This window comes from Callospermophilus lateralis, chromosome 5, assembly GCF_048772815.1.
Source record: "Callospermophilus lateralis isolate mCalLat2 chromosome 5, mCalLat2.hap1, whole genome shotgun sequence".
NCBI lineage: Eukaryota > Metazoa > Chordata > Mammalia > Rodentia > Sciuridae > Callospermophilus > Callospermophilus lateralis.
Genome location: NC_135309.1, coordinates 165039742 through 165061809, shown reverse-complemented (window position 1 = coordinate 165061809; position 22068 = coordinate 165039742). Strand labels below are relative to the sequence as shown.

Below are 22068 nucleotides of genomic sequence, written 5' to 3'. Positions count from 1 at the left end.
ATCTCTCCTCCAGACCTTCTTGCATTGTCTTACCCGTGATCTTCTGGGGGGCATCTCACCTTCAGACCATGACATTCCTCCCCTGACCCCCAAATGCTCAAACCCATCTGACAGTGCACAGCACATTTAGTCCATTCCCCAGGGTCCCCATGGTCTCAACAGTTCTGAGATGGCTCAAAGTTCAAGTCCAAGGTCTACTCTGAGGCTCAAGGCAATATTGCATTGTGAGCTCCTGCAAAATTAAAAGCAATTTACAAGTATCCAGTATGTAATGGTACAGAGTAAAGACTTCCACTCAGAAAAATAGGGACATAGGAAGAAGGGATGGGACCAAAGCAAGACCGAAATACAGCTGGGCAAACAAGTCCTGTAGCTCCACGTCCAGCGTCTGGTTCTCTCCACAGGGCTGTGTGGCTCTGCCCTGTGACCATGTGGGTGCAGCCCAAGTGACCTTCCTGTTGGCTTGTCTCTGCTCGATTCCTGCAGCTTTCCTGAGACAGTGTCCCACGTTACTGGCATTTCTTAATCTCAGGGGTCTGTTCTAATCTGTTCTTTAGATCTCCTTTTAGTTCACTGAATATTTTGATAATCAGTTTTTATAATTTTTCTATGGAATTCCATCCTCTTTCATATCTGTGGGATCTTTGTTGGGAATCATGAGTTCTGGGAGGATTGTTTGCCTGTTTCCTCATGTTTTTGGAGGCCTTGGGACTTGCACACCCATTCAGATGGACCCCTTCCTCTTTTTTATTTTTATTTTTTAAATATTTTGGGTTTTAGTTGTAGTTGGTTGCAGAACCTTTATTTTATTTCATGTGGAGCTGAGGATGGAACCCAGCGCCCCACGCTGCTAGATGAGCGCTCTACCCCAGCCCCCCTTTCCTCTTTTTATACCGTGTCCTTTTGCATGCAGACTCTGTTTGCTTCTGGCGCTTCTGTTTCTGATATGTGAGCAATGTCGTTCCTGACTGGGTCCTGGGTCTCCTGCCTGGGTGTTGAAGCGCGTGTGCAGTGAGGTTCACTACTGCTGCTTGGCTGAGATGTGGGTACTGCTTGGCAGCGGGGTCTCTGTTCTGTAAAGTGGCCCAGTCACCTTCCTGCCCCTGTTAGAAGGGGAGCCAGGAAGAGCCCTAATGTCACAAGAAGATGAAACACGGAACTGGCTCTGAGTGGGGAAGGGAGTGAAGAAGCGGCTATTCAAGGCACAAACCAAGATGCAGAAAGGCCAGCGTCAGGTGTATGAGGGTGTGGGACGGAAGCAAAAGTGTGCTTGTGTGGGTGTGTGGGTGTGTGCGGGCACATGCACTTGTATACACATCCATGCAGTGAGAATACACACACATACTGTGTGTGGAATGGAAAAGAGTAAAAAGTAACAAAATATGATGAAGTGATATTTGGAAAAATTTTAAAGTTAATATTTAAAGTTAAAAATTTTTAAAGTAAAAAATGGGGAGAAAATGTCTGTTTTAGTCAGCTTTTTCCTTGCTATGACTAAAGGACCTGATCAGAACAATTTTAGAGGTGGAGAGATTTATCTGGGGGCTCACGGATTCAGGGGTCCCAGTCACACACACAAACTGCACTCCTGAGGCGCAAGGTGAGGCCGACCTATGGCACAAGAGTGTGGCAGGGGAAGCGGCTCACCGAACCTTTAAGGAGCTGCAAGAGAGACTCCACTCACCAGATGCAAATATATGCCCCAAAGCCTCGCCCCCGGGCCTCCTCCTCCAGCTGCGCCCCACCTGCCTCCAGCTGCCTCCAGCTGATCCCGTCAGGGGACCACGTCACTCACTGGGTCACTCCTCTGGACCTTCCTGCCTTGCCTCACATGTGAGCTGTTGGGGGACCCTCGCATCCAAACCACAGCAATGGAGGAAAAAAAGAGTTCTACATTGGAAGCTCCCAGGGTTGGGGTTTAGTCCTGAGCTTGGAACTGTCAGTGGGTGTCTGAGGTGTGATCCCCAGCCTCTGTTGCTGGGGAGATACTGTCTCTGCCGGAGGTTGGATCTCTGGAGCCTCAGGTTAAGTCAATCCACTTTTAGGGCGTGGGTGCTAACCCCCATGGGTCTCGCCTCACTGCTGTGCATGTGAATCAAAGGCAGTGCCCTGAGTGTGGTACTCACAACTGTGACCAAGGGAGGCCTCTCTCCTTTCATCCGGAGCCTGCAGGCTCCAGGCACCATTTTCCTGGCCTCCATTCCAGCCACTTTGGTTTAGACACACTCTGGGGGTCATAGTAGGCACCTGCTGGGTCCGCTGGCAGCTTCCTCTGTCTCTTCACCTCCCACAGAGCCATCTGCCCATGGCCAGGGATTTGGGTTGGTTGTCCCTTAAGCACATCCCACCCCCCACTGACTCTGGGTCTGCTAAGGTCAGCCTCCTTCTAGCCCACAGGGCTCCACAGGTCAGTGTTTCATCTGCCAGGGTTTCCTCTCTCTCTGCTTGTGTTCCCCCATCCTCAGCGGCCACTGCTGCCAGCCGAGCTGGCGCAAGTTTGAAGTTTCAGACTTTCTGTGTCTGGTTTCTCTTACTGTCCAGTACTGTTCAGTGGGTTCCCTTAATTACCCACGGCACTGAGAAGATGTCTTCCTGCTTTTTAAGTCTGGTGCCAAGGAGCTGCTGGGTAGGGCCACCTTGCTGTAACCCGCCATCTTCTCTCCTTAGACCTGGTTCTTGCGGTGACCTGCCGGCCATGGCTGAACAGCCAGTTTCATGATCTTGTCTCCTTCACAGCCGTCTCCCAGACCACACTCAGTAGCTCCCCCTGGGAAAAGGGCTGTGCTGGAGTGGGCGCTCCTGGAAGCGCTCCTGGACCTGGTGGACAGGCACTGGAGTGGCTGCAAGTCCCTGCACAGCAACCAGGCCTTCCTCGGTGAGTCTTGTTGGGTGCTGGCCTTCAGTCCAGGCAGCAGCTCCTGGCAGGTCTGCTGACCCGCCACTTGGGTCCCCCACACCCTAAGGAGCTCTGGAGAGTCTGCCAGGTTGTCCCAGTACCAGACAGTGGACATCCTCTGTGAGTGGAATGCGGTCCCTTACTGTGGCTGTGCTCCAATTTCCCTGTCTTCAAGCAGGGGTTTGGAGGCTGAGAAAAGGGCTTCTGCCTTCTCCAGATCCTCTCTGTGTGCTTACTTGGGCACAGGCCCGATTTGCAGAGCATCTGGCAGAAATGCCCTGGGGCCCAGCAGGAGGCCCCCACCTGAAAGGGTCTGGGTCTGTTTGTGTCTGTGAACTGGTGACCAGTCAGTGCAGGGCATTCAGGGGCTCCCACCGTGCAGCCTGGGGCCTGCAGCCCAGAGAGCTGCCTTCTCTCTTGCAGCATGGGCGTCCTGTTAGTGTCCTGTTAGCGAGGCTTGCTAGCTGGCAGACCCTGAACAGCACTCTGAGCTGCCTCCACTGCCAACCACTGGGCTCTGACCCCTCTTCTCAGTGTCCTGTCATGGCCTTTAGCTCCTCCTGTGTCAGGGTGCCCTGAGCCCATGCCTCCACACCTCTTCCTTGTGGCAGTGGGGTGGGTCCATGGTACCCAGGCTGCTGCCCCTGTGGAGCTGCCAGGCTCTTTGCAGGATGAGCTTCCCCGGCACTCTCCACGCTGCTCCAGATGTGGCTGCCAGCATATGCAGCCTCTGCTGGCGAGTCACCTTTTTTCTAGAATACAAGCTGTTGAGAATCAACATGGCTGCATGTAGAGAATCCAAGCAAAGTGACCCTGAAGCCTGCCGTCCCTCTGTGCCTCACCATTCTCAAGGCACAGGGTCACGTGCTGGGCATGTTCTGTTTGAACTCCACGCTGTAGCTGTGAACACTGTAACGGAATTCCTTTTCACTCCAGCTCAGGCACGGCACATTTTGTCATCTGTTCAAGAGTTTGCAGCAGCTCAGGAGAGTTCAGAACTTGGGAATGAAGAAATTAGCTACCTGGCCCTTGAAAATAAATCCCTACAAAACCGCCTGGCTGAGCACCAGCAGCAGTACACCACAACGCTGAACGAGGTGACGTCGGAGCTCAGCAACACACGCAGAGAGATGGTGAGTGGTGCCCTGAGCCGTTTCCTTTGTTCCTGGGACAGGAAGGTGGAGCTTGTTCACAGCCCCAGCAGCAGTCCCTTGTCTCCCGTCCTGCTCCTCCAGCGCCACAAAGTCCTTCCTTTCCCAGTGATTGCTTCTCTTTCAGGGGCTCTACCTGACTGTTTCAGGCCCAGACCCCATGGAAACGGTGAATTGGCAATGGCAGGCTCTCTGGCTGTCCCTGTTCTGCCTACCAGCTGCTGTCTCTTCTTAGAGGGTCTGGTGGGATATGGGGACGAGGGGTCAAATCCAGGCTTCAAGGGGAGTCTTCTGTCCCTGATGACTGAGATACCAGTTACTGGGTGATTCTGTGGCCTGTCCTGCCACCCCAGCCAGGAAATAGATGGCCCAGGGTGAGTGTCAGGAACCCTTCACCACCAGGTGGCGCCTAAGAGCAGCTAGAGCCACAAGCTTGGCCCTTGAGCTACACACAGGGCTGAGCTAACCCTGTGTGGGTCCCGGTGTGTTTGAGAGTACTGGGGTGTTTGCTTGTCTCAGGGTGGAGGGTGCAGGCTGCAGAGCTACCAGCCAGGCCCACAGGGCAACCACTGACCCTCTGAGTGAGCTCTGTGGCGTGCATCACCCTTGGTGAGCCCCTGGGTTTAGCATGCAGCCTCTGCAGGTGAGCCACGCTGGCTGAGCTGCCCATCATCTGAAGGCCTGGTGAGTCAGGTCCACTCCCAGGCTCCCTCACAGCTGTCCTCCATGGGCCCGTTCAGGCTGTTGAGTCCTTGCAACATGGGCAGTGCTTAGGGAAGTCCCCTGCTAATGTGGGCCCAGGGCCCACAGGGGGAGACAAACCTACAGTGTGCTTGCCTGGGGGCCATGGGGCCATTACAGCAGCTGCCTGACCTGTCCACTGCCTCAGTCGCCCTTTGTAAAATGGTGGAAACCACAGAATTCTGGGACAAAGATGTGGAACTACCTGGCAAATCATGTCTATTTTACGAGCGCTTACATGAGAAATCCCACACAAAGCTTCTTTTTTGAGAAAAAAAGATTGAACCCAGTGCCTCACACATGCAAGGTAAGCACTCTGCCACTGAGCTACAGCCCCAGCCCCTTGAGAAAAAAAGAAAATAGCAAAACCACACAGGCAGCCCCTGGTGTCACTGTGCAGATTGCTATCCTTGCAGGCCCCCAGGTGAGAAAACACCCTGGGCGCTGTGTGAGGAGTTTGACTTACATGTCTCTTCTGTTCCCTTAGGATACCTTGAGACAACATTTGGACAAGTCTTTGGAGGAGAATAGTAGCTTGAAATCTCTCTTATCCAGCATGAAAAAAGAAGTAAAGAGTGCAGATGCTTCAGCTGCACTGAATTTGCAGATCTCTGGTGAGTTTGCAGGGTTTTTGCTGACACTGCTTTTTGGTTTGGTTCTCTAAATGTGCATGAGTAGATTTCATTCTGAGTCATTTCTGCCAGAATTTGGAAGCAGAAAGTGCTCTCTCTGAGTGGAATGGGAGCCCCTGCCCCACTGGCCATGGTGTGGGTGGCCTTGACTGTGTTCCCTGGAGCGCAAGGTAGCAGTGAGGGGCAAGCCCCACATAGCACCTGGGGGCTTGACTGTGGGGGAAGCAGAGGTCAGTGGTGGGCATCTGATAGGGCGTTTGACTCCCTAAATCCAAACACAGGATACAAACAAATCTGTGCACGACCAGTGAGGCTGAGCGATGTCAGAGACAATAAGAAAGCCAGAGCAGAAAGCTGCTCATGGTCTTGTTGACTTACTCTGCGACCTCTCTGATGAGGGATCTGTTGGCCCTCCCCGGGGTGTCTTGGGCTCTGGCTGCATTGCTGCCTTCAGAGCAGATCATTGTCTTCTCCAGGTCCAGTAATGTTCCCTTCCCTCTCCTCTCTCTCTGTGATTCTGTGTTGCCCTTTAGGAAAAGTACATCGGCTATTTCAAGTTCAGACATCTGGGTTGTAGAAAGAAGTGTTGGTGGTGGTGTCTGTTTCTATGGTAACCTGTCGGGGGTTTGCATTTCATGGACTTTCCTCTTCTCAGGAGAAGCCCTCCTTGGAGGTAGGAGGTGGCCATTCCTGGCTGGCACCTTCCTACCCGGCCCTGAGCTGTGACCTGTGCAGCCTGAGGCAGGATATCGAGGGCTCTGTCTCCTCTTCTCAGAAGTCAGCTCTGTCCTCACAGAAAACATTAGATTCTTTGCCTGTTGCTGACAAGTCCAGGAAGAGGAGGGTGCCTGGTGGGAGGTTCCAAGCGCCTTCCGACTGGGAGTGTCTGAGCTGCCTGGAGAGGGCTTAACTTTTTGGGCGAGGCGTCCGCTCAGACCTTTTGTTCCTGCTTGTGTTGGGGTTTTACCTTGAATGATGAGAGTTCTTCCTTTCTTTTTCCTTTTGCAGATTTAAATTTTTCCTCTTTTTACTTCTGTTTCTAAGCGTTGGCCTGGTTGGCTTGCACTTGGTTCCTTTGGGTTTGGCCTTCATTTCCATGTGACTCTGCTCTTGCCGATTCTGTTCTGAATTTCCTGACCTTTTCTGGCTATGACTTGGGTTGTCTGTTATTTCTTACATTTCTTCTTTTGTGCTGGTCTTGAAATGGTGCCTGGTGGTTTGACCTGCCCTGTGGTCTGACTGTTGGTGTCTGTGGGGACACTCTTGCACTGGCCATGGGACTTGACGGCAGTACTTTTCTGTTGTTGATTTCACATGAAATTTGTTCTCCTGGATCCCTGGAGGCAGGGCCAGGGCAGCTTTTCTGACTTCGTGGATAAATATACGGCAGCCTCCTTTGAGGACTTTCAGGCCTGTCTGCTCCTCAGCCTTCTCTCTGGCGTTCCTGCTCCGACTTGCCTTGGCGCAGCGAGTTCTGGCAGCGTGGGCACTCTTCTAGAAGGGACCGCGCTGATCAGCCCTCCAGACTGCATGGGACCCCTGGTCTCTCCCTCATTAGGAAGGTGGGGCCTCCCCTGCATCTGCCGTGGTTCCCTCATTGCCCAGGACAGCACGGACACTTGAGGACACTCCCACCTGTCAGTCAGATGCCCGACTGCTGACCTGTGCTTCCCTGACAGACAAGCCCCAGCTCCTACATGGGGCTTGCCCCAATTCTGGCATGTGAGATTTTAAAGACACCTTCGTTTCTTGTTTGCTGGGTTCAGGTGTTTTCTCTAGTGACTTTGGTGTCTGGGGATCCTGAAACCATGCTACCCCTGTCCTCTACTCAGGCCCTTGAGTAGAAATGTGAGTGCACGGATTCTGGGTGGCCTATGAGATCTGGCACCTGTGGACACGTCCCTGCTGCCTTGAGCTTGCTGGTGAGAAGTGAGTGCTGCCGGCATCCTAGCCGACCTCCGCCATTGCTTCCTCTCTGGGTCTCTGGTTGTGCTTCGTGGTAGTGTGTGCATCTGCCTGTTCCCTGAGTTTGGACCTGGGGAGTCAAAAACCCTGTGTTTCTTTCCCTCTTGAGTTGGAAACAGAGACAGAGCTGTGTGGATGGAAGCTGCCTCATCTCTGTCACTGATGGCTGTGGAATTAGAGCCGTGGCCCGTGGGCCTCGCCAGCTTTCCCATGCCCCTTCCCAAGGCACAGACTCCCCTCAGGGCACAGCTTCCTTCCTGTGGGAGGGACGTCCACCAGCAGGCTGATCCAGCGAAAGGGACATTGCACGTCCTCTGCGTGAGGACGTGGCTCTTCAGGGGTGTGTGCAGGGCTGACCCCCAGCTGCAAGCCCACCGAGGGGAGGGAGAGGCAGAGCCTCCATGTCTGCCCCTGCCTGGAGGCCCAGAGCCAGTGTGCACTGGTGTTCCGGGTGTGAGTCATCTCACCAAACGCGGCTGCCCCTTCCTGGTCAGGACTCCAGGCGAGTATGAAGCGGCTTTCTGGTGAGGTGGTGGAGCTGAAGCAGCACTTGGAGCACTACGACAAGATCCAGGAGCTCACCCAGATGCTGCAGGAGAGCCACAGGTGCCTGCCCAGGAGCCCTGGGGGGAGCTGAGGGGGGAGCCCAGGAGCCCTGGGGGGAGCTGAGGGGGAGCCAGGCAGAGAGGCACGGAGGCAGCGTGTCTCTATTGGATGCCCAGGACCCACGGGAACCACTTAGACCTCCTGTAGCATCCCTGTCTTGATGAAGAGTGAGGCCTTCCTGCGTCTGCAGGCTGTGAGAGGTGGTTCCCGAGGCGTGGTGGTGGCTAAGAGCTGTGGACCTGAGGTGTGACCCAGGAAGCTGTAGCCTCACGTGTGAGCCGTGAGCTGTGAGCTGAAGTGATGTCCCCAGACGTGGCTGAGGTGTGGGCCCCGAGGCGTGGACCCCGAGGTATGGACCCTGAAGCATGGGCCCTGAGCTGTGGGCACAAGCTGTGGACCCTGAGGCATGGACCCTGAGCTGTGGACCCTGAGCTGTAGGCCCTGGGGTGTGTGCCCTAAGCTGTGGGCCCTGAGCTATGGACCCTGAGGCGTGGACACCGAAGTGTAGAACCTGAGCTGTGGACCCTGAGGTGTGGACCTTGAGGCGTGGACACTGAGCTGTAGGCCCTGAGGCGTGGACCCTGAGGCGTGGATCCTGAGGTGTGGACACTGAGGTGTGTGTACTGAAGTGTGGACCCTGAGGTGTAGACTCTGAGGAGTGGACCCTGAGGCATGGACACTGTGGTGTGGACCCTGAGCTGTAGGCCCTGAGGTGTGTGCCCTGAGCTGTGTACCTTGAGGCATGGACTCTGAGGCGTGGACACTGAGCTGTGGGCCCTGAGCTGTGGGCACTGAGGTGTGGACACTGAGCTGTGGGCCCTGAGCTGTGGGCCCTGAGCTGTGGACACTGAGGTGTGGACACTGTGGTGTGGACCCTGAGCTGTGGGCCCTGAGCTGTGGGCCCTGAGACTGTGGACACTGTGGTGTGGGCCCTGAGCTGTGGGCCCTGAGCTGTGGACACTGAGCTGTGGGCCCTGAGCTGTGGGCCCTGAGCTGTGGGCCCTGAGCTGTGGACACTGAGGTGTGGACACTGTGGTGTGGACCCTGAGCTGTGGGCCCTGAGCTGTGGACACTGAGGTGTGGACACTGAGGTGTGGACCCTGAGCTGTGGGCCCTGAGCTGTGGGCCCTGAGACTGTGTGCCATAGTAGGGCAGGGCAGCCAGCAAGGCTGGTCCTGTCCTGGAACCCGACAGGCTGTCCTCAGCAGGTCATGGGGACGAGCCGGTGAATGGCTCCCTTAACATGTGCCATGTGTGGGTCTTTGACAAGACTACAAGACCCTGTATGGCCAGCAGAATAACGTCCTAGCTCTACCAAGGACCCAGACTGCCACTCCGCCAACCCCAGTCAGCGTGTTGATTCTGACTCGCGACAAGCTGTCAGAATCAGAGCCCATGCCTCAGGGTCCACGCCTCAGCGTCCATGCCTTAGGGTCCACAGCTCAGGGTCCATGCCTCAGGGTCCACAGCTCAGGGTCCATGCCTCAGGGTCCACACCTCAGCGTCCATGCCTTAGGGTCCACAGCTCAGGGTCCATGCCTCAGGGTCCATGTCTCGAGGTCCATAGCTCAGGGTCCATGTCTCGAGGTCCATAGCTCAGGGTCCATGTCTCGAGGTCCACAGCTCAGGGTCCATGCCTCAGGGTCCATGTCTCGAGGTCCATAGCTCAGGGTCCATGCCTCAGGGTCCATGTCTCGAGGTCCACAGCTCAGGGTCCATGTCTCGAGGTCCACAGCTCAGGGTCCATGTCTCGAGGTCCACAGTTCAGGGTCCATGCCTCAGGGTCCATGTCTCGAGGTCCACAGTTCAGGGTCCATGCCTCAGGGTCCATGTCTCGAGGTCCACAGCTCAGGGTCCATGCCTCAGGGTCCATGTCTCGAGGTCCACAGCTCAGGGTCCATGTCTCGAGGTCCACAGCTCAGGGTCCGTGTCTCGAGGTCCACAGCTCAGGGTCCATGTCTCGAGGTCCACAGCTCAGGGTCCATGCCTCAGGGTCCACAGCTCAGGGTCCACAGCTCAGGGTCCACAGCTCAGGGTCCATGTCTCGAGGTCCACAGCTCAGGGTCCATGTCTCGAGGTCCACAGCTCAGGGTCCATGTCTCGAGGTCCACAGCTCAGGGTCCATGTCTCGAGGTCCACAGCTCAGGGTCCATGTCTCGAGGTCCACAGCTCAGGGTCCATGTCTCGAGGTCCACAGCTCAGGGTCCATGCCTCAGGGTCCATGTCTCGAGGTCCACAGCTCAGGGTCCATGTCTCGAGGTCCACAGCTCAGGGTCCATGTCTCGAGGTCCACAGCTCAGGGTCCATGTCTCGAGGTCCACAGCTCAGGGTCCATGCCTCAGGGACCATAGCTCAGGGTCCACAGCTCAGTTGTGGGCAGGGCAGGTGTAGAGCATCTAAATGCAGAGGGATGGGCTTTGCCTCGGGCTTATGCTGGCTGTCCAGGGCCTGCTCAGTGGATTGGTCAGTGGGGTACCCTCTTTGTGGTGAACAGCAGACGTCACCACAGCAGCTTGGAGGTGAAGAGCCCTCTCCCGGGAAGTGTGGTAACGGGGTTTCCATCACCTTGTCGCCTGTCAGAATCAACACGCTGACTGGGGTTGGAGCAGTGGAGTCTGGGTCCTTGGTAGAGCTAGGACGTTATTCTGCTGGCCATACAGGGTCTTGTAGTCTTGTCAAAGACCCACACATGGCACATGTTGACAGAGCCATTCATCTGCCAGTTGGCTGAGCCAGGGGTGAAGTGGGCACAGCTCATTCTGATCTGGAAGGGTAGAACAGATGGACAGTGGCCAGTGGGAAGTGGGAGATGACCAAGCCATGATCAGGTGGTGGACCTGGGTATTGCTGGGAAGAGAGAGAACCTGACTCAGAAAAGGCCAAGGGATGGGCTGTGGGCCAGGCAGTGGCGGGAAGGACAGTGCTGCTGGGAGGGTGGCAGCAGGCCCTGCGTTTGAGGAGCTTAGCAGGCCTCTCCCTGTTGTCCTGCAGCTCCCTGGTCAGCACCAACGAGCACCTGCTGCAAGAGTTGGGCCGGGTGCGGGCACAGCACAGGGCTGAGGTGGAACAGATGCACTGGAGCTTCCAGGAGCTCAAGAAGACCACGGCCCTGTTCCCACCCCGCAGCACCAGTCTTGGTGGCCGCCAGTCCTGCTGATGCTGCCCAGAGCCGTGATTTCTTCCACTGTCTGTCACAGCCTCATGGTCTGCACCTTTGTCTTTCTCTACCTTCATTTGCTGGTGAGATCTGTCTCTTCTGTTTGTAATTACCTTATGATTCTTGAAAGGTATTCAGGGTTTATAGTTCAGCTTTCTAAAATGTCCTAAAATGATAGGATGAATCCTAGGCCTTCGCATGTTAGGAGACAAAAACCATGTTTGCATCAAATATCCTAAGATGAAGTAAATGCAGTTTTTCTTCCTAACATAAGAGATATCTATGTATAATAATTAAAATGGTAACCTTTTGCGTGACAAGCCTTCCTCATAGAACTCATATTGTTCTGAAAAGTTAAGTTTTAAGTGGCTCTTTATAAATTACAAATGAGTTTCTCATTGAATTCTTTGGTGAAAACAGACTACATACCATGGAGAGGGAGTGGGAAAGAATAAATTCCAAGACTTACTAAGAGTAATACTTGTAAGATGTGAGAAATACTTAAAAATATTGTTTTATGATACTAACATGTCATAGTAAAAACATCTACTCAAGACCTGACTTTTGCTTGCAATGTATTTCTGAAAATTATATCATATCAGGACATAAAAATAGGTTTTTAGTTTGGAGGCTTACTTCATAAAGTAATCCTTGCTTTGGTAAAACAAAGTGACTTTTTTAAAACTATGTTTGCTTTAGCAAGAAAGAGCAGGCAGACGAAGGTGCTCTGTGTTGGCTGGGTGTGGCGTGGTGTGAGTGGGCAGAGGTGGGAGTGAGCCTCAGGTGCCCTTCCTGACACCTGTCATGGCTGGGTCCATCAGCATCAGTGTCTGGACTTGCTGGAAAATGTCATGCCAGACTAGTTTTTGCATGGGGTGGGGTCCTGGAAGTCTCAGAAGATGTTAGCACTAGTCCATTTTAAGCCTGTAGAGAATGACCACCGTGCCAGCATGTTCCTCTTGTTGGGGGTTCTTGGGAAACTTCACCTTTCCTGCCCCTGCCCTGGTCTCTAGCTGCCACGTCCTGGAGCACCTTTGTCTTCTCCACCCTCTGCCTCAGTGCTTCACTTAGGGTCGTTCTGCTGGTCGGTTGCAAGTTGCTGAGCTCTTCTTCTTCATGCTTAATCCAGCTTAGGCCTGGGCAGTTAGTTTTTATCATCACGATTGTGTGTATTTTAGCTTTTAGATGCCATTTGTTCTTAAGGTTTTGTTTCCCACTGTGTTTCTGTTCCCTTAACTCCTTGACCGTGCCCAGGACAGCTCACCAGGTAATGCAAACTGTTCACAAAGTGAACCACCAGCAGCCCGCAAGACCATCTCTAGAAGGCATACTGTGCACTTCCCGGGGTTTGATTGGCCTTTTTCTGGGTATACGGGTCATCTGGATTTCTTTTTCTGCAGTGACTGTTCAAGTCCTTTCCCTGTTTTCTGTTGGATAGTCTGTTTCCTGTTTATTTGCAAGACTTAGTTATAGGCTGAGCTTCTCTGATTGAAAAATCCAGAGTCCTCCAAAATCTGAAAACTTTTCAGTCTATCAGGGTCCAGATATGCCTCCGTGATTAGTGTACACCTGGCATGTGTGGTGCCCTGGGCTCATCCCCAGCACTGCATGAAAAAAAGTTGGATTTTTGGAGTAGGGATACTTAGCCAGTAACATCTATGCAAATATTCCAAATCTGAAATACTGTGGTCCAGGCACCGTGGTTGAGGAACGCTTAGCCTATATCCTGAGCTTGGTGCTTTGTGGGTTGCACTCATAATTGGCTGCTGCTTTTCATTTTTTTAATAGCGCTTCTTAAGAGGAATTTCAGACTTTGATATGGTTCAATTATCAGCCCAATTATCAGCATTTTGGATCTAATTGTAAAAAACCATTTTTCATAGTCATTGTGATATTGTGAAATACACATCCAGTCTCTGCCCAGCTTCCTGACATCCAGCTTCTAAAGCTCTTAGATCTCTCAAGGGTCTTTTGGGTGCTGATGTGTTGACTGCTGTCTGCCCCTCGGTAGCTTCAGAATGGGCCAGTTCAGGAAAGAGCACAGTAGGTCCGAGGGTTTCAGCCTCCCCACAGCCCCAGGGAGGGAGGAGGACCCATCAGCCACGTAGTCAGTCATGCCCGCCTAGCGCAGCTTCCACAGAAACCTGAAGGAACAGGCCTGGGGACTTCTGCGGAGCTGAGCACGTGGAGGTTCCCAAGGGTGGCACAGAGAGTGCGTGGAGCCCTGCACCTTCCCACTTGCCTGGCCCTGCGCCCCTCTTCACCTCCGCCTTTGCAGGGTGCACCATGATAAGCCAGTAGCACTTTCCCCAGTCCTGCCAGCGGCTCAGGCGAATGGCCTGACCCCAAGACCAGGGAGGGCCCTTGCTGCAGTGCTGCAGGGGGTGTGTTCCTGAGCCTGTGGGCTGCGGAGTGCCTGCCTGCGGGGGGAGGAGGCGGCCGGCACCTTCGGTGCTGGAGTGGAGTCGGTGAGAAGTCCCTGTGCTGTTCCTGGGCCCCAGCATGAGTGCCCACAGCTCCCTTCCAAAGGAGTCTGCAGAGTGGACTTGGGTCCAGGGGTGCCTTTCACCTAGAGTGGACTTCTGCACAGGCTGGGGTGGCTAAGGACCCACTTCTGTCGTTCCCAGCTGGGTCCAGGCACTTCCACCCCGGTGCTGAAGACCTCCGCATCTGCCTTGCCACCGGCCTCCACCTTTCCCTTCCATCAGGTCTGTCTACTTCTGACCTTTTGCATTTCACAATTTTACTGAGCCCTGATTTCTTCAGTGGGTGACATGATTAAGTTCTAGGACAGGACCTAACATACAGTAAGTGCTGGGTAATCACTGGCTTCAGAGGTGACAGGGTCTTAGGATGTCCTAAGATATCTGTTCCTGTTGGGATTTGCATAAGTACACTATCATGAGTCGGCTGTGCGTCCCTTCTCTGTGTTCCAGAGTCTGTTCACAACTATAATCATTCCATCCATGACACTTGGTGGCACTAGCCAGTGAAGTCACTTGGGCCTGGAATGTTGTGTGGGGGGACAATCTGGACTAATGAGGCACTTAAGTGTTTTCACAGAGAGTCCAGCCACGTGACTCGCAGCAGTCTTTGAGAACTGGGGTGTGTCTTGTTAAGAGCTGAGCAGAGAAGAGGCTGTGGGCCGTTTTTGACAGCTGCCTTGTCCTGGGGGACCTTGGTAGCCACATCACAAGGACAGGGAGAACATTCTTGTTGAAGAGATCTCTCACTGACCCCAGGTGGGCTTGTGTGAGTGAGAACTGATGCACCTGTCAGCCGCTGCGGGTTTCCAGCAGGGCAGGCAGCTACCCCCAGTCGGAGGGCTGTGCAGGCTCCTGCTGCCCTTGAGTGCTGCTCCTTGGTGGTCTAGGAATCGGCCTCATGCTCTTGATCTCCAGGCATAACATTTATATTTTCAATGGCATTTCAGTGGCTTCAGCCTTTGAAGTTGTGTCACGGTGGCAGATGTGGGGATATCCCCTTGTTCAAGCAAGACCTTGCCACACAAGGTGAGGGGGGTGGGGAGGAGAGGTCCAGCTGCTGTGCCACGTCCCAGCAGCTGCCAAGCAGGCTGTGCCTGGCCCTCTGCCTCCTGGCCCCTGGTGGAAGCCTGCTGACTCTAGGCTGTGTGCCTGCTCACCTCAGCACCCTGTCGCCTCCCACCCGGGCTCCCCAGGTATTTGCTGGACATGTTTAGTTTCACAGGAAGTCTTCGTATGGTCACTGAAATTTGAATTACTGGCCTGTTTATTCTCTTTGTTCTGCTCCCTTCACATCCCAGATATTGCTTGGGTGACTCTTTCTGCTTTGGAATTTCCTTTGTGTCTAAAGGTGGCAAAATCTCTTTTGTTAACTAAAAATGCCTTTATCCTCTTTGGAAGCTGTTTTGTTGGGCTAGTGTTCCAGGTCGGCTTGGGTTCTGTGGCATCCTGCTGATGATGTCATGCCCAGTTTGGAGGTAGCTGGGTGGTTGGTGGTGATAGACAGCTGGCTGTTCACCTGCCCTTGCGTGGTCAGCCCCAGCCAGGAAGCAAAAGGCTTCCTTGGGTAACGATAACCCAGGGCCTGTGTGCTGTGCATGCCGCGCAGAGGATCCTCCTGCCCCTCTGCAGTCTCTTCTGGGGTGTTCCCTGTGGTGGATGTTAGGTTAGAATGTCAGCCCACTTTGCCAGGAGGTGACGCTAGCGCAGGCAGTGTGCACTCTGAGGAAGGCAGGAGACCCATGTTGTAACACCTTTATTCATCACTTTACCAATGACACACGATGCTACGACAGCACACACACAGGAGAAATGTGCAGACAGACAGGAGCTGTTTCACTAAAAATTTACAGGCCAGGCCACGAAAGCAAGTCCAACAGGTGACATGGTGCCTTGCGCTCTGTGGGAGGGACAGCAGGGCCTCGGGACCCCAGAGACCTTCCTGGTGAGTGTGATTTAGACATCAGCAGAAGAGCCTTTCTGAGTCGGAACACCCAGACACCAACATTACCCATCACACTGATAAAGTGATACGCTCGGTTCTCCTCAACGTTAATAAAATCGTGTAAAAATATATTGCATATATATACATAAATTTGTTTCCATTTCTTGAAAAAACTTAGTACAAACTAGTAGTATATTATCCCTTTCAAGTTTCTTTTAGGTTGTGCAAGTTTCCTTTGTCGTTTGGCTTGGTTTAGTTGTTAAGAGGTCTAAAGGAAGAGGGATGGTTAACACAAGAAGGCCTGTCCCGCCCGACTCCCATCCCGTTCCAGGGACAGGTCATGCCCTGAAACACAGAGCTTGCCGACTCCTCAGTGGTCAGCCAGTGGAGGGAGGGTAAGCAGTACAGTGTTTATGGACATCTGGCCTATCGATAACTTCACAGTAGAGCTGAGTTGTCACCCTTTGTGTACTGAGCAGGTGACAACAGGTTGTCCTCATGTGGCAGGCGCTGCAGGGCAGAGGAGCAGCGGGCTTGAGTGTGCCCTGTGGGACGAAGTAGCCAACAGGCAGACAAGCTTCCCCGTAAAGGGACAGGTGTAAATGCTATAGGAGTCCAAGCCCTGGCACCCTCCAGCCACACTCCTCCAGTCCTGCCACGCTGCCAGAGCAGCTGTGGCCAGTACTGAGTGCACCGTGTGGCCGTGGGAGCAGCTGCAGCCACCCAGGCTGCCCAGCGCCTGCCCCAAGCTGCCAGCCACTCAGACCCTGGAGGGGTGACAAACAGGTAGGGGGTGGCAGGAATCATGCAGATTGAACCACTAAGGTGCCTTTTCAAAACGTCCCTGCATCTGCTGTCATTGTCGTCTGCCCTCAAACATAAGACCAAGGATATCAAAGGTGTAAAAATACTCCAGTATAAATATATATCTTTTGCTATAATATTTTTAAACATCACTTGAACTTTGATTTTGGTAGAGCTAACCACTACGACCCTTACAGACCACTTACTAGGTGCTTATCCTAAAGCAGTGAACAGAAGTAAATAAGCCTCTGCTAGGGTCAGGGTTCCCCACCACTCTCCTACCGCCTCCTTCCCTGAGGGTGACACACCGTCAGCTCCGTCCACCTCGACAACCTGCCCCTCTCTCTTGGGTGTCACCTGACAGAACCTGACTTGTCACCAGTGTCTCCTTATAACTCATCCCTGTCTCCTGGATGTTACCTCCCGACAGAATGTCACCTGAGAGAACCTGTCCATGTCTCCCGGGCATCAGCTCCTGACAGCGTGTCCCTGTGTCTTGGGTTGCATGCTGTGCAGTTTCTTTTACTCACAGATGCGTTCGCCCCGTGAGCTGTGGTTAGCAGGAGCTACTTGGCATCGAGAAACCATGTGACAGAGGCAGGGCCTGCCCACAGCTCACGGCGTCCAGAGCCCAGTTCTAGAGTGTGATGACCCGAAGTGTCCTGGGTTGGTCTTTACTGCCCTTTCCTTGCTAGGGACACAGCTGGGAAGGGAGGGTGTGTTTCAAAGCTACAGTTTGAAACTGACCAGAGGAGGATATGGTCCTTACCCACGTGTGTCTGAGGAAGCCCTTGGAACCTGTTGGGGACAAACATGGGAACCACTCGTCTGACGCAGTGCTGTGGGCCAGGTGCCACGAGTACCATGTGATGGGACAGCCTAGCGCGTTGGGCTTTCCTGCCACAAGCCCGAGGGCGTCCCAGGCCAGGGTGTGGAGGGCCACCAAGGCTTTTCTTCAGTGAAACCCAAGGGTTTGTTATGGTGACCAGGAACGCATTCTCCAGTTCTCATGAGAAGTGAGAGGACTTGGTCTGGCAAGGGGCGCACCTTCAGGAGCCAGAGCTGGCTGGGGCTGACACTCTGCAGCCTGGGACATGTGGCCCTGCCAGTCTGCGCTTTTCTGTCCAGTTGTGGGCAGTGATATCGTGAGGTGTTGGCTGCATGGGCAGGGTACCCAGTTACGAGGGATTGGGGTCCCCTGAGGATGGCACTGAGATTGCTGCTTCTGCGTGGATCCAGTTTCCTGTGTTCCTGCAGCAGGCCAGCCCACGACTTGGTCGGAGTCGTTCTTGTCCGACAGTGACCCACTGACCAGCAGACAGTGTCCTGGTGCTCCACACAGAGTGTGGGGTCCCAGGGAGCATCCACACCTGATAATGTGGTACAGGACCCCTTGGGTGCCCCCCTGCCCCATCCCTCTACCCTGGCCCGGGGCACGTGCCTGTAGGGACTGTTGCTCAGCTTGGCCATGATGATGGGAACTAAGCTTCACAGGCAGAAGAAAGGGAGAAGAGCAGCCTCAGACCAAGAGACGGCCAGCCACGGGGGCCCCTGGGAACCAGGGATGCTGGAGAGGGCAAGAGCCAGGAGGGGGTGGGTGTCCCGTGGCCCTGGGACTTGCGGCCTGGGGAGACCGCTGATGAATCCTGCTGCTAGTTTGAACACAGGGCTGTGGGGATAGTGGAGATGATTTAACACTTTGCACGGAGCTGGTGTCCGACACTTCCCACGGTGTTCTGGCCTCTAATCTATTCACCAAAAGACCAGCTTGAAGTCTGGAATGCTGGGCTGGGGTTGGGCACCTGGCAGCTTCTCCCCAGACCAGCAAGATGGCACCCACAGGGAGTCCCAAAGCCTCAGACCCAGTTCCCCTTGTCACCCGTGCCAGGCACCTGGTCTCGCAGGACCTCAGAAGGATGCTGTCTGCTGGGGCCACCCCATCCTCATGGAGGCCATCAGTGTGGGCACTCGGGGAGCCTTCAGCACTCAGGGACTGTCAGCTGGGACCCGAGGTCTCTGCTCTGCTCAGGGGCTGGGGTCTGGCCTCCACGGGGCTGCAGCTGTGACTGGGCACTCTTCAGGCTCAGGAGTGGTGGGTGGCATGTCCACCTGCCATGGTGGGAAGAGGGCCTTACTGTCTGCCTGTGCTGTGGGCTGGGCTGAGAGTCCACCTGAACAGCCATCCGGACAGTCAGTGGCCAAGAACAAGCAGGTTCTTGGAAGCATTTCCCCAGGCTGCCATGGGCTCTTCCCAGGACTACAGCCCTGCGGGTTGCTGTGGGCCCTGGTGACAGTCGTGGCACACGCCTCTTAGCCTCAGTATGGCACAGGACGCTCAGTCCCTGTGCCTACACAATACTGAGGAGGGGCTGCACATGGCAGCCTGTGGTGTGGGTGGACAGGGTCCCGGGCCAGCTCTGCACTGGCCCTGTGCACTCAGCTGCCCACAGCAGAAAAAGAAACCTCAGCAAATGCCACTGGCCTGGCATCTCCCTGGCTCTGAGGCTTGGTGTCCTGCACTGTGGGGTGTCGGGAGGACGGGGAGCTGAGCCGCTGCGTAGACCCTCACTGAGGGAGGCTGCAAGCAAAGCCGGGCAGAGCCAGCACAGCCACGCAGGAAGCCAGAGAGGCCCTCGCACCGAGGCCACTGCGTGGGCTCTGCACCCACATGTCCCAGTCTGGCTGGTGACACAGCAGGGCGAGCTGAGCCCCCTGAGCGGTCACCATTGCTCATCACTGCTAGGACAGCAAAGGGGAGGCACTGCCCACTTCACTCCCAGGCCACTCCCTGGGCAGCCCAAGGTTCTGCTGTGGCTCCTTGGCCTGCCTCTCACCCCACTGCCCTCAGCACAGACCTGTCCACAGGCACTCATGTGTGGCCTGCCACACGCCCTGCTCAGGAAAGCATGAAGGGCTGTGGCCCCTGCACGTGGGGCGCCTCGGACACTGCCTGCCTCCTGCTGGGTAGCAGTTTTATTTGTGCTGTTGGTTAGTTTGTTAACTCCTACTGCCTAAGAGCTCCTAGAAGGTGTCAGAAGGTCGGTAGGGCCTCTGACAGGGTCTGCCCCACTTGTCCCCACACCTAACAGCTCCCAAAATGCCCCTTTCCGGGCAGCAGGTATCCAGTGTGGCACAGTCCTGGGAGACAACTGGAAAAGGACCATCCACTTCCCAGTTCTGGACGAGACAACTGTGTTAGGAAGGGTCAGTGAATCAGGACCCAAACCTGGGTCTGAGAGGTGTTGCCGGGCAGGAGGTAGCCTGGGTGTCCCCTTCCCAGCAGGCAAGGCCAAGGTCCACGAGTCCTGCCCAGTGTGCAAAGGAATGTGATGAAGTGGAACGGGGTGCCAGTCGGGCACGCGCCTCATGCGCCCCAGCGTCCAGGGTGTCGTGCAGCTACTTGCCCCCCTGCACCTTCTGGTCATAGGTGCCTGCGTGCTTATAGCCAGGCACGTAGCCTGACTCATCCACCAGGTCCACGCGGCCAGCCTTGCCCTTGCCCTTGCCCGATGGGTCGAAGCGCTCCTTGTGGGAGCCCGTAAACTTGGTCGTGTCCGTGAGCCGCGACACAGTGGGCGAGGACACGGCTTTCTGCAGAGGGAAAGTGGGGAGAAGAGCGTTAATGCGAGCTAAGCAAGGAGGCAGTTGAGGACAGCCACTGGCCGGTGACTCAGCGGGGCCGAGGTCTGGACACATCCACCTCCCCTGCGCCAGCTCAGTCCTGGGTGGGGGGTTTCGGATCTGGCAGTCCTTCAAACTGCCCGATGCTCGAGGGTTGCACGCCTCTAACTGCAACCAGTGGCCACCCCAGAACAGGGGCTGTGGGAACCCGGGCCCCGCCCCTCCAGGCCCCGCCCCTCCAGGCCCTGCCCAGCCAGACCCCGCCCCTCCAGGCCCCGCCCCTCCAGGCCCTGCCCAGCCAGACCCAGCCCTGCTCACCGTGACCCCTGAGATGACGGGCGCACGGCCCTCGATGAGCCGGTGCACCTCGCGGACCGCCTCCTCGCTGCTCTTGTCCTTGAATCGCTTCTTGGCCAGCTCCTCCAGCGCCTCCTGGAACTGCTCGAAGGTGATGGTCCGGCAGGACTTCCCTCTGTGGATGCGGGCCCCATAAACAGGGGAGCAGACATCCCCAAGACGGCCCCGCCCAGCCAGCGTGCGTCCCCACGCCGTGCAAGCACTACACACTGCCACCAGCAGCCAGCCGCCCAGAAGGAGCCCGGCAACACTGTGGTGGCCGGTGGAGTCGCCTCCCCCGCCCACACCTGCACCCAGGCCCTTCCCTGGGTCCCCTGTTTCCCCTGCCCTCATGGGGTACAGTCAGCCAGCTGGTGGCTCTAGGTTAGAACGGCCAGAGCCATGATGTGTCCAGACACAGTGTGCCCAAACATATCCCACAACTTCACCACGTCCAACCTCAGGAGGTCATCCAGGCAACTTGAAAATGTTCCCAAGTTTTCTTTACCTTAGAATTTTACTTTAAAAACATTTTTCAACTTTGACAGGATTTGTCCCAACTAATCCAAATTAGTGAGTTTTTCAATGTCTGAACTCTGGATGAGGCTCAGGTCTGCACAGGACCCTGCGCAGCACTGGGGAAAACTAGTGCACCAGCCAGAAACAGGCCGCCTGGAGGGGCCAAGCAACTGTGGCTGCCCACTTACAAGCCCCAAATGTCCAGGGCCCAGAGACAACTGACAGTGAACACTGGCAAGGGTGAGAGGGGACCTAGCACAGTCAGAATGGTTTAAAAAATGAGAACCAAGTCGGAGAACTGAGTGCACAGTCCCCCAGGACTGGCCACGGGGATGAGGCCAGCCAGGAGGACGGCAACGCCTGCACATACCAGATCCCTCCGATCCACACCTGGCCCCACATGTGTCCACTCAGACACATCCCAGAGCCCTGAAACTCAGCACACTGGGGGGAGGATGCGTGAGTCCGTACAGGTTTCCCAGAAATAACTGCACACGCTGCATTAATGAAACGAGTGGGCCGCACTTGAGCCAAAGTCTAAAAGTCGACCTCTTTGAAAGACACCATTAAGGAAAGGCAGCCAGAGACTGGGAGAAAATGTTTTCAAAACACAAACTCAACAAAGGACTCACACCTGAACATGCAGAGATCTCTTAACACTCAACAGTATGAAAAAGAAATCAGTGTCCAAAAATGGGCAATGTATCCAAATATCAAACCGCCCCAGAGACACAGATGTCTATCAAGCCAGGAGATGTTGCCCTCTGCCCTCCACAGGGAAAGCCGGGGACTGCACAGATGCACAGGTGACTCTGCAGCCCCGTGTGCAGGGGCCTGCCTGCAGGAAGTACCAGGTACAGCACTGGGGTCTGGGGGGGCTGCATAGGTGAGCACCATGGGTCCCACAGCCCCATCCCTAGGTTCTGGCCCCCGAGAGATGAGGATTGGCCCTCACCTAGCCCCATGTGAATGCTATCACAGTTTCAGTCACAATCACTCAAACCTAAAAACCCAAATGTCCTTCCACACTGGACTTGCAAATACATTGTGGCATGTGGACATCAAATGAGTGATGCCCACAGGGACACTGGACCCCAAGTGGCCAGGCTGAGGAGCTGGACATGGAGACGCCTCCACGTGGCTCCCCACAGAACCCGTGTCTTCCAGAGCCTGGAGCGTGCACACTCTTCCCTGAAAACCTGGGACATCTGG

General features: G+C 55.0%; 2 protein-coding genes across 3 annotated transcripts in view; one reads left to right on the top strand and one right to left on the bottom strand.

The window, feature by feature from the left end:
* Cep72 (centrosomal protein 72) overlaps positions 1-11660 on the top strand; it is a 34857-nt gene extending 23197 nt beyond the window's left edge. Inside the window, exons 8-12 of the mRNA XM_077109414.1 lie at positions 2737-2875; positions 3833-4029; positions 5276-5402; positions 7880-7991; positions 10983-11660. Of these exons, the coding sequence (XP_076965529.1) occupies positions 2737-2875; positions 3833-4029; positions 5276-5402; positions 7880-7991; positions 10983-11148 (741 nt within the window). The 3' untranslated portion in view covers positions 11149-11660. The remainder of the gene's footprint in view (positions 1-2736; positions 2876-3832; positions 4030-5275; positions 5403-7879; positions 7992-10982) is intronic.
* A 3711-nt stretch (positions 11661-15371) lies between these two features.
* Positions 15372-22068, bottom strand: part of Tppp (tubulin polymerization promoting protein) — a 49977-nt gene continuing 43280 nt past the window's right edge. For both annotated transcript variants that reach the window (XM_077109501.1, XM_077109502.1), the window contains exons 3-4: positions 20320-20473; positions 15372-19971 (exon numbers count right to left, since the gene is read on the bottom strand). In XM_077109501.1, coding sequence (XP_076965616.1) covers positions 19777-19971; positions 20320-20473 — 349 coding nt within the window. In that variant the 3' untranslated portion in view covers positions 15372-19776. The remainder of the gene's footprint in view (positions 19972-20319; positions 20474-22068) is intronic.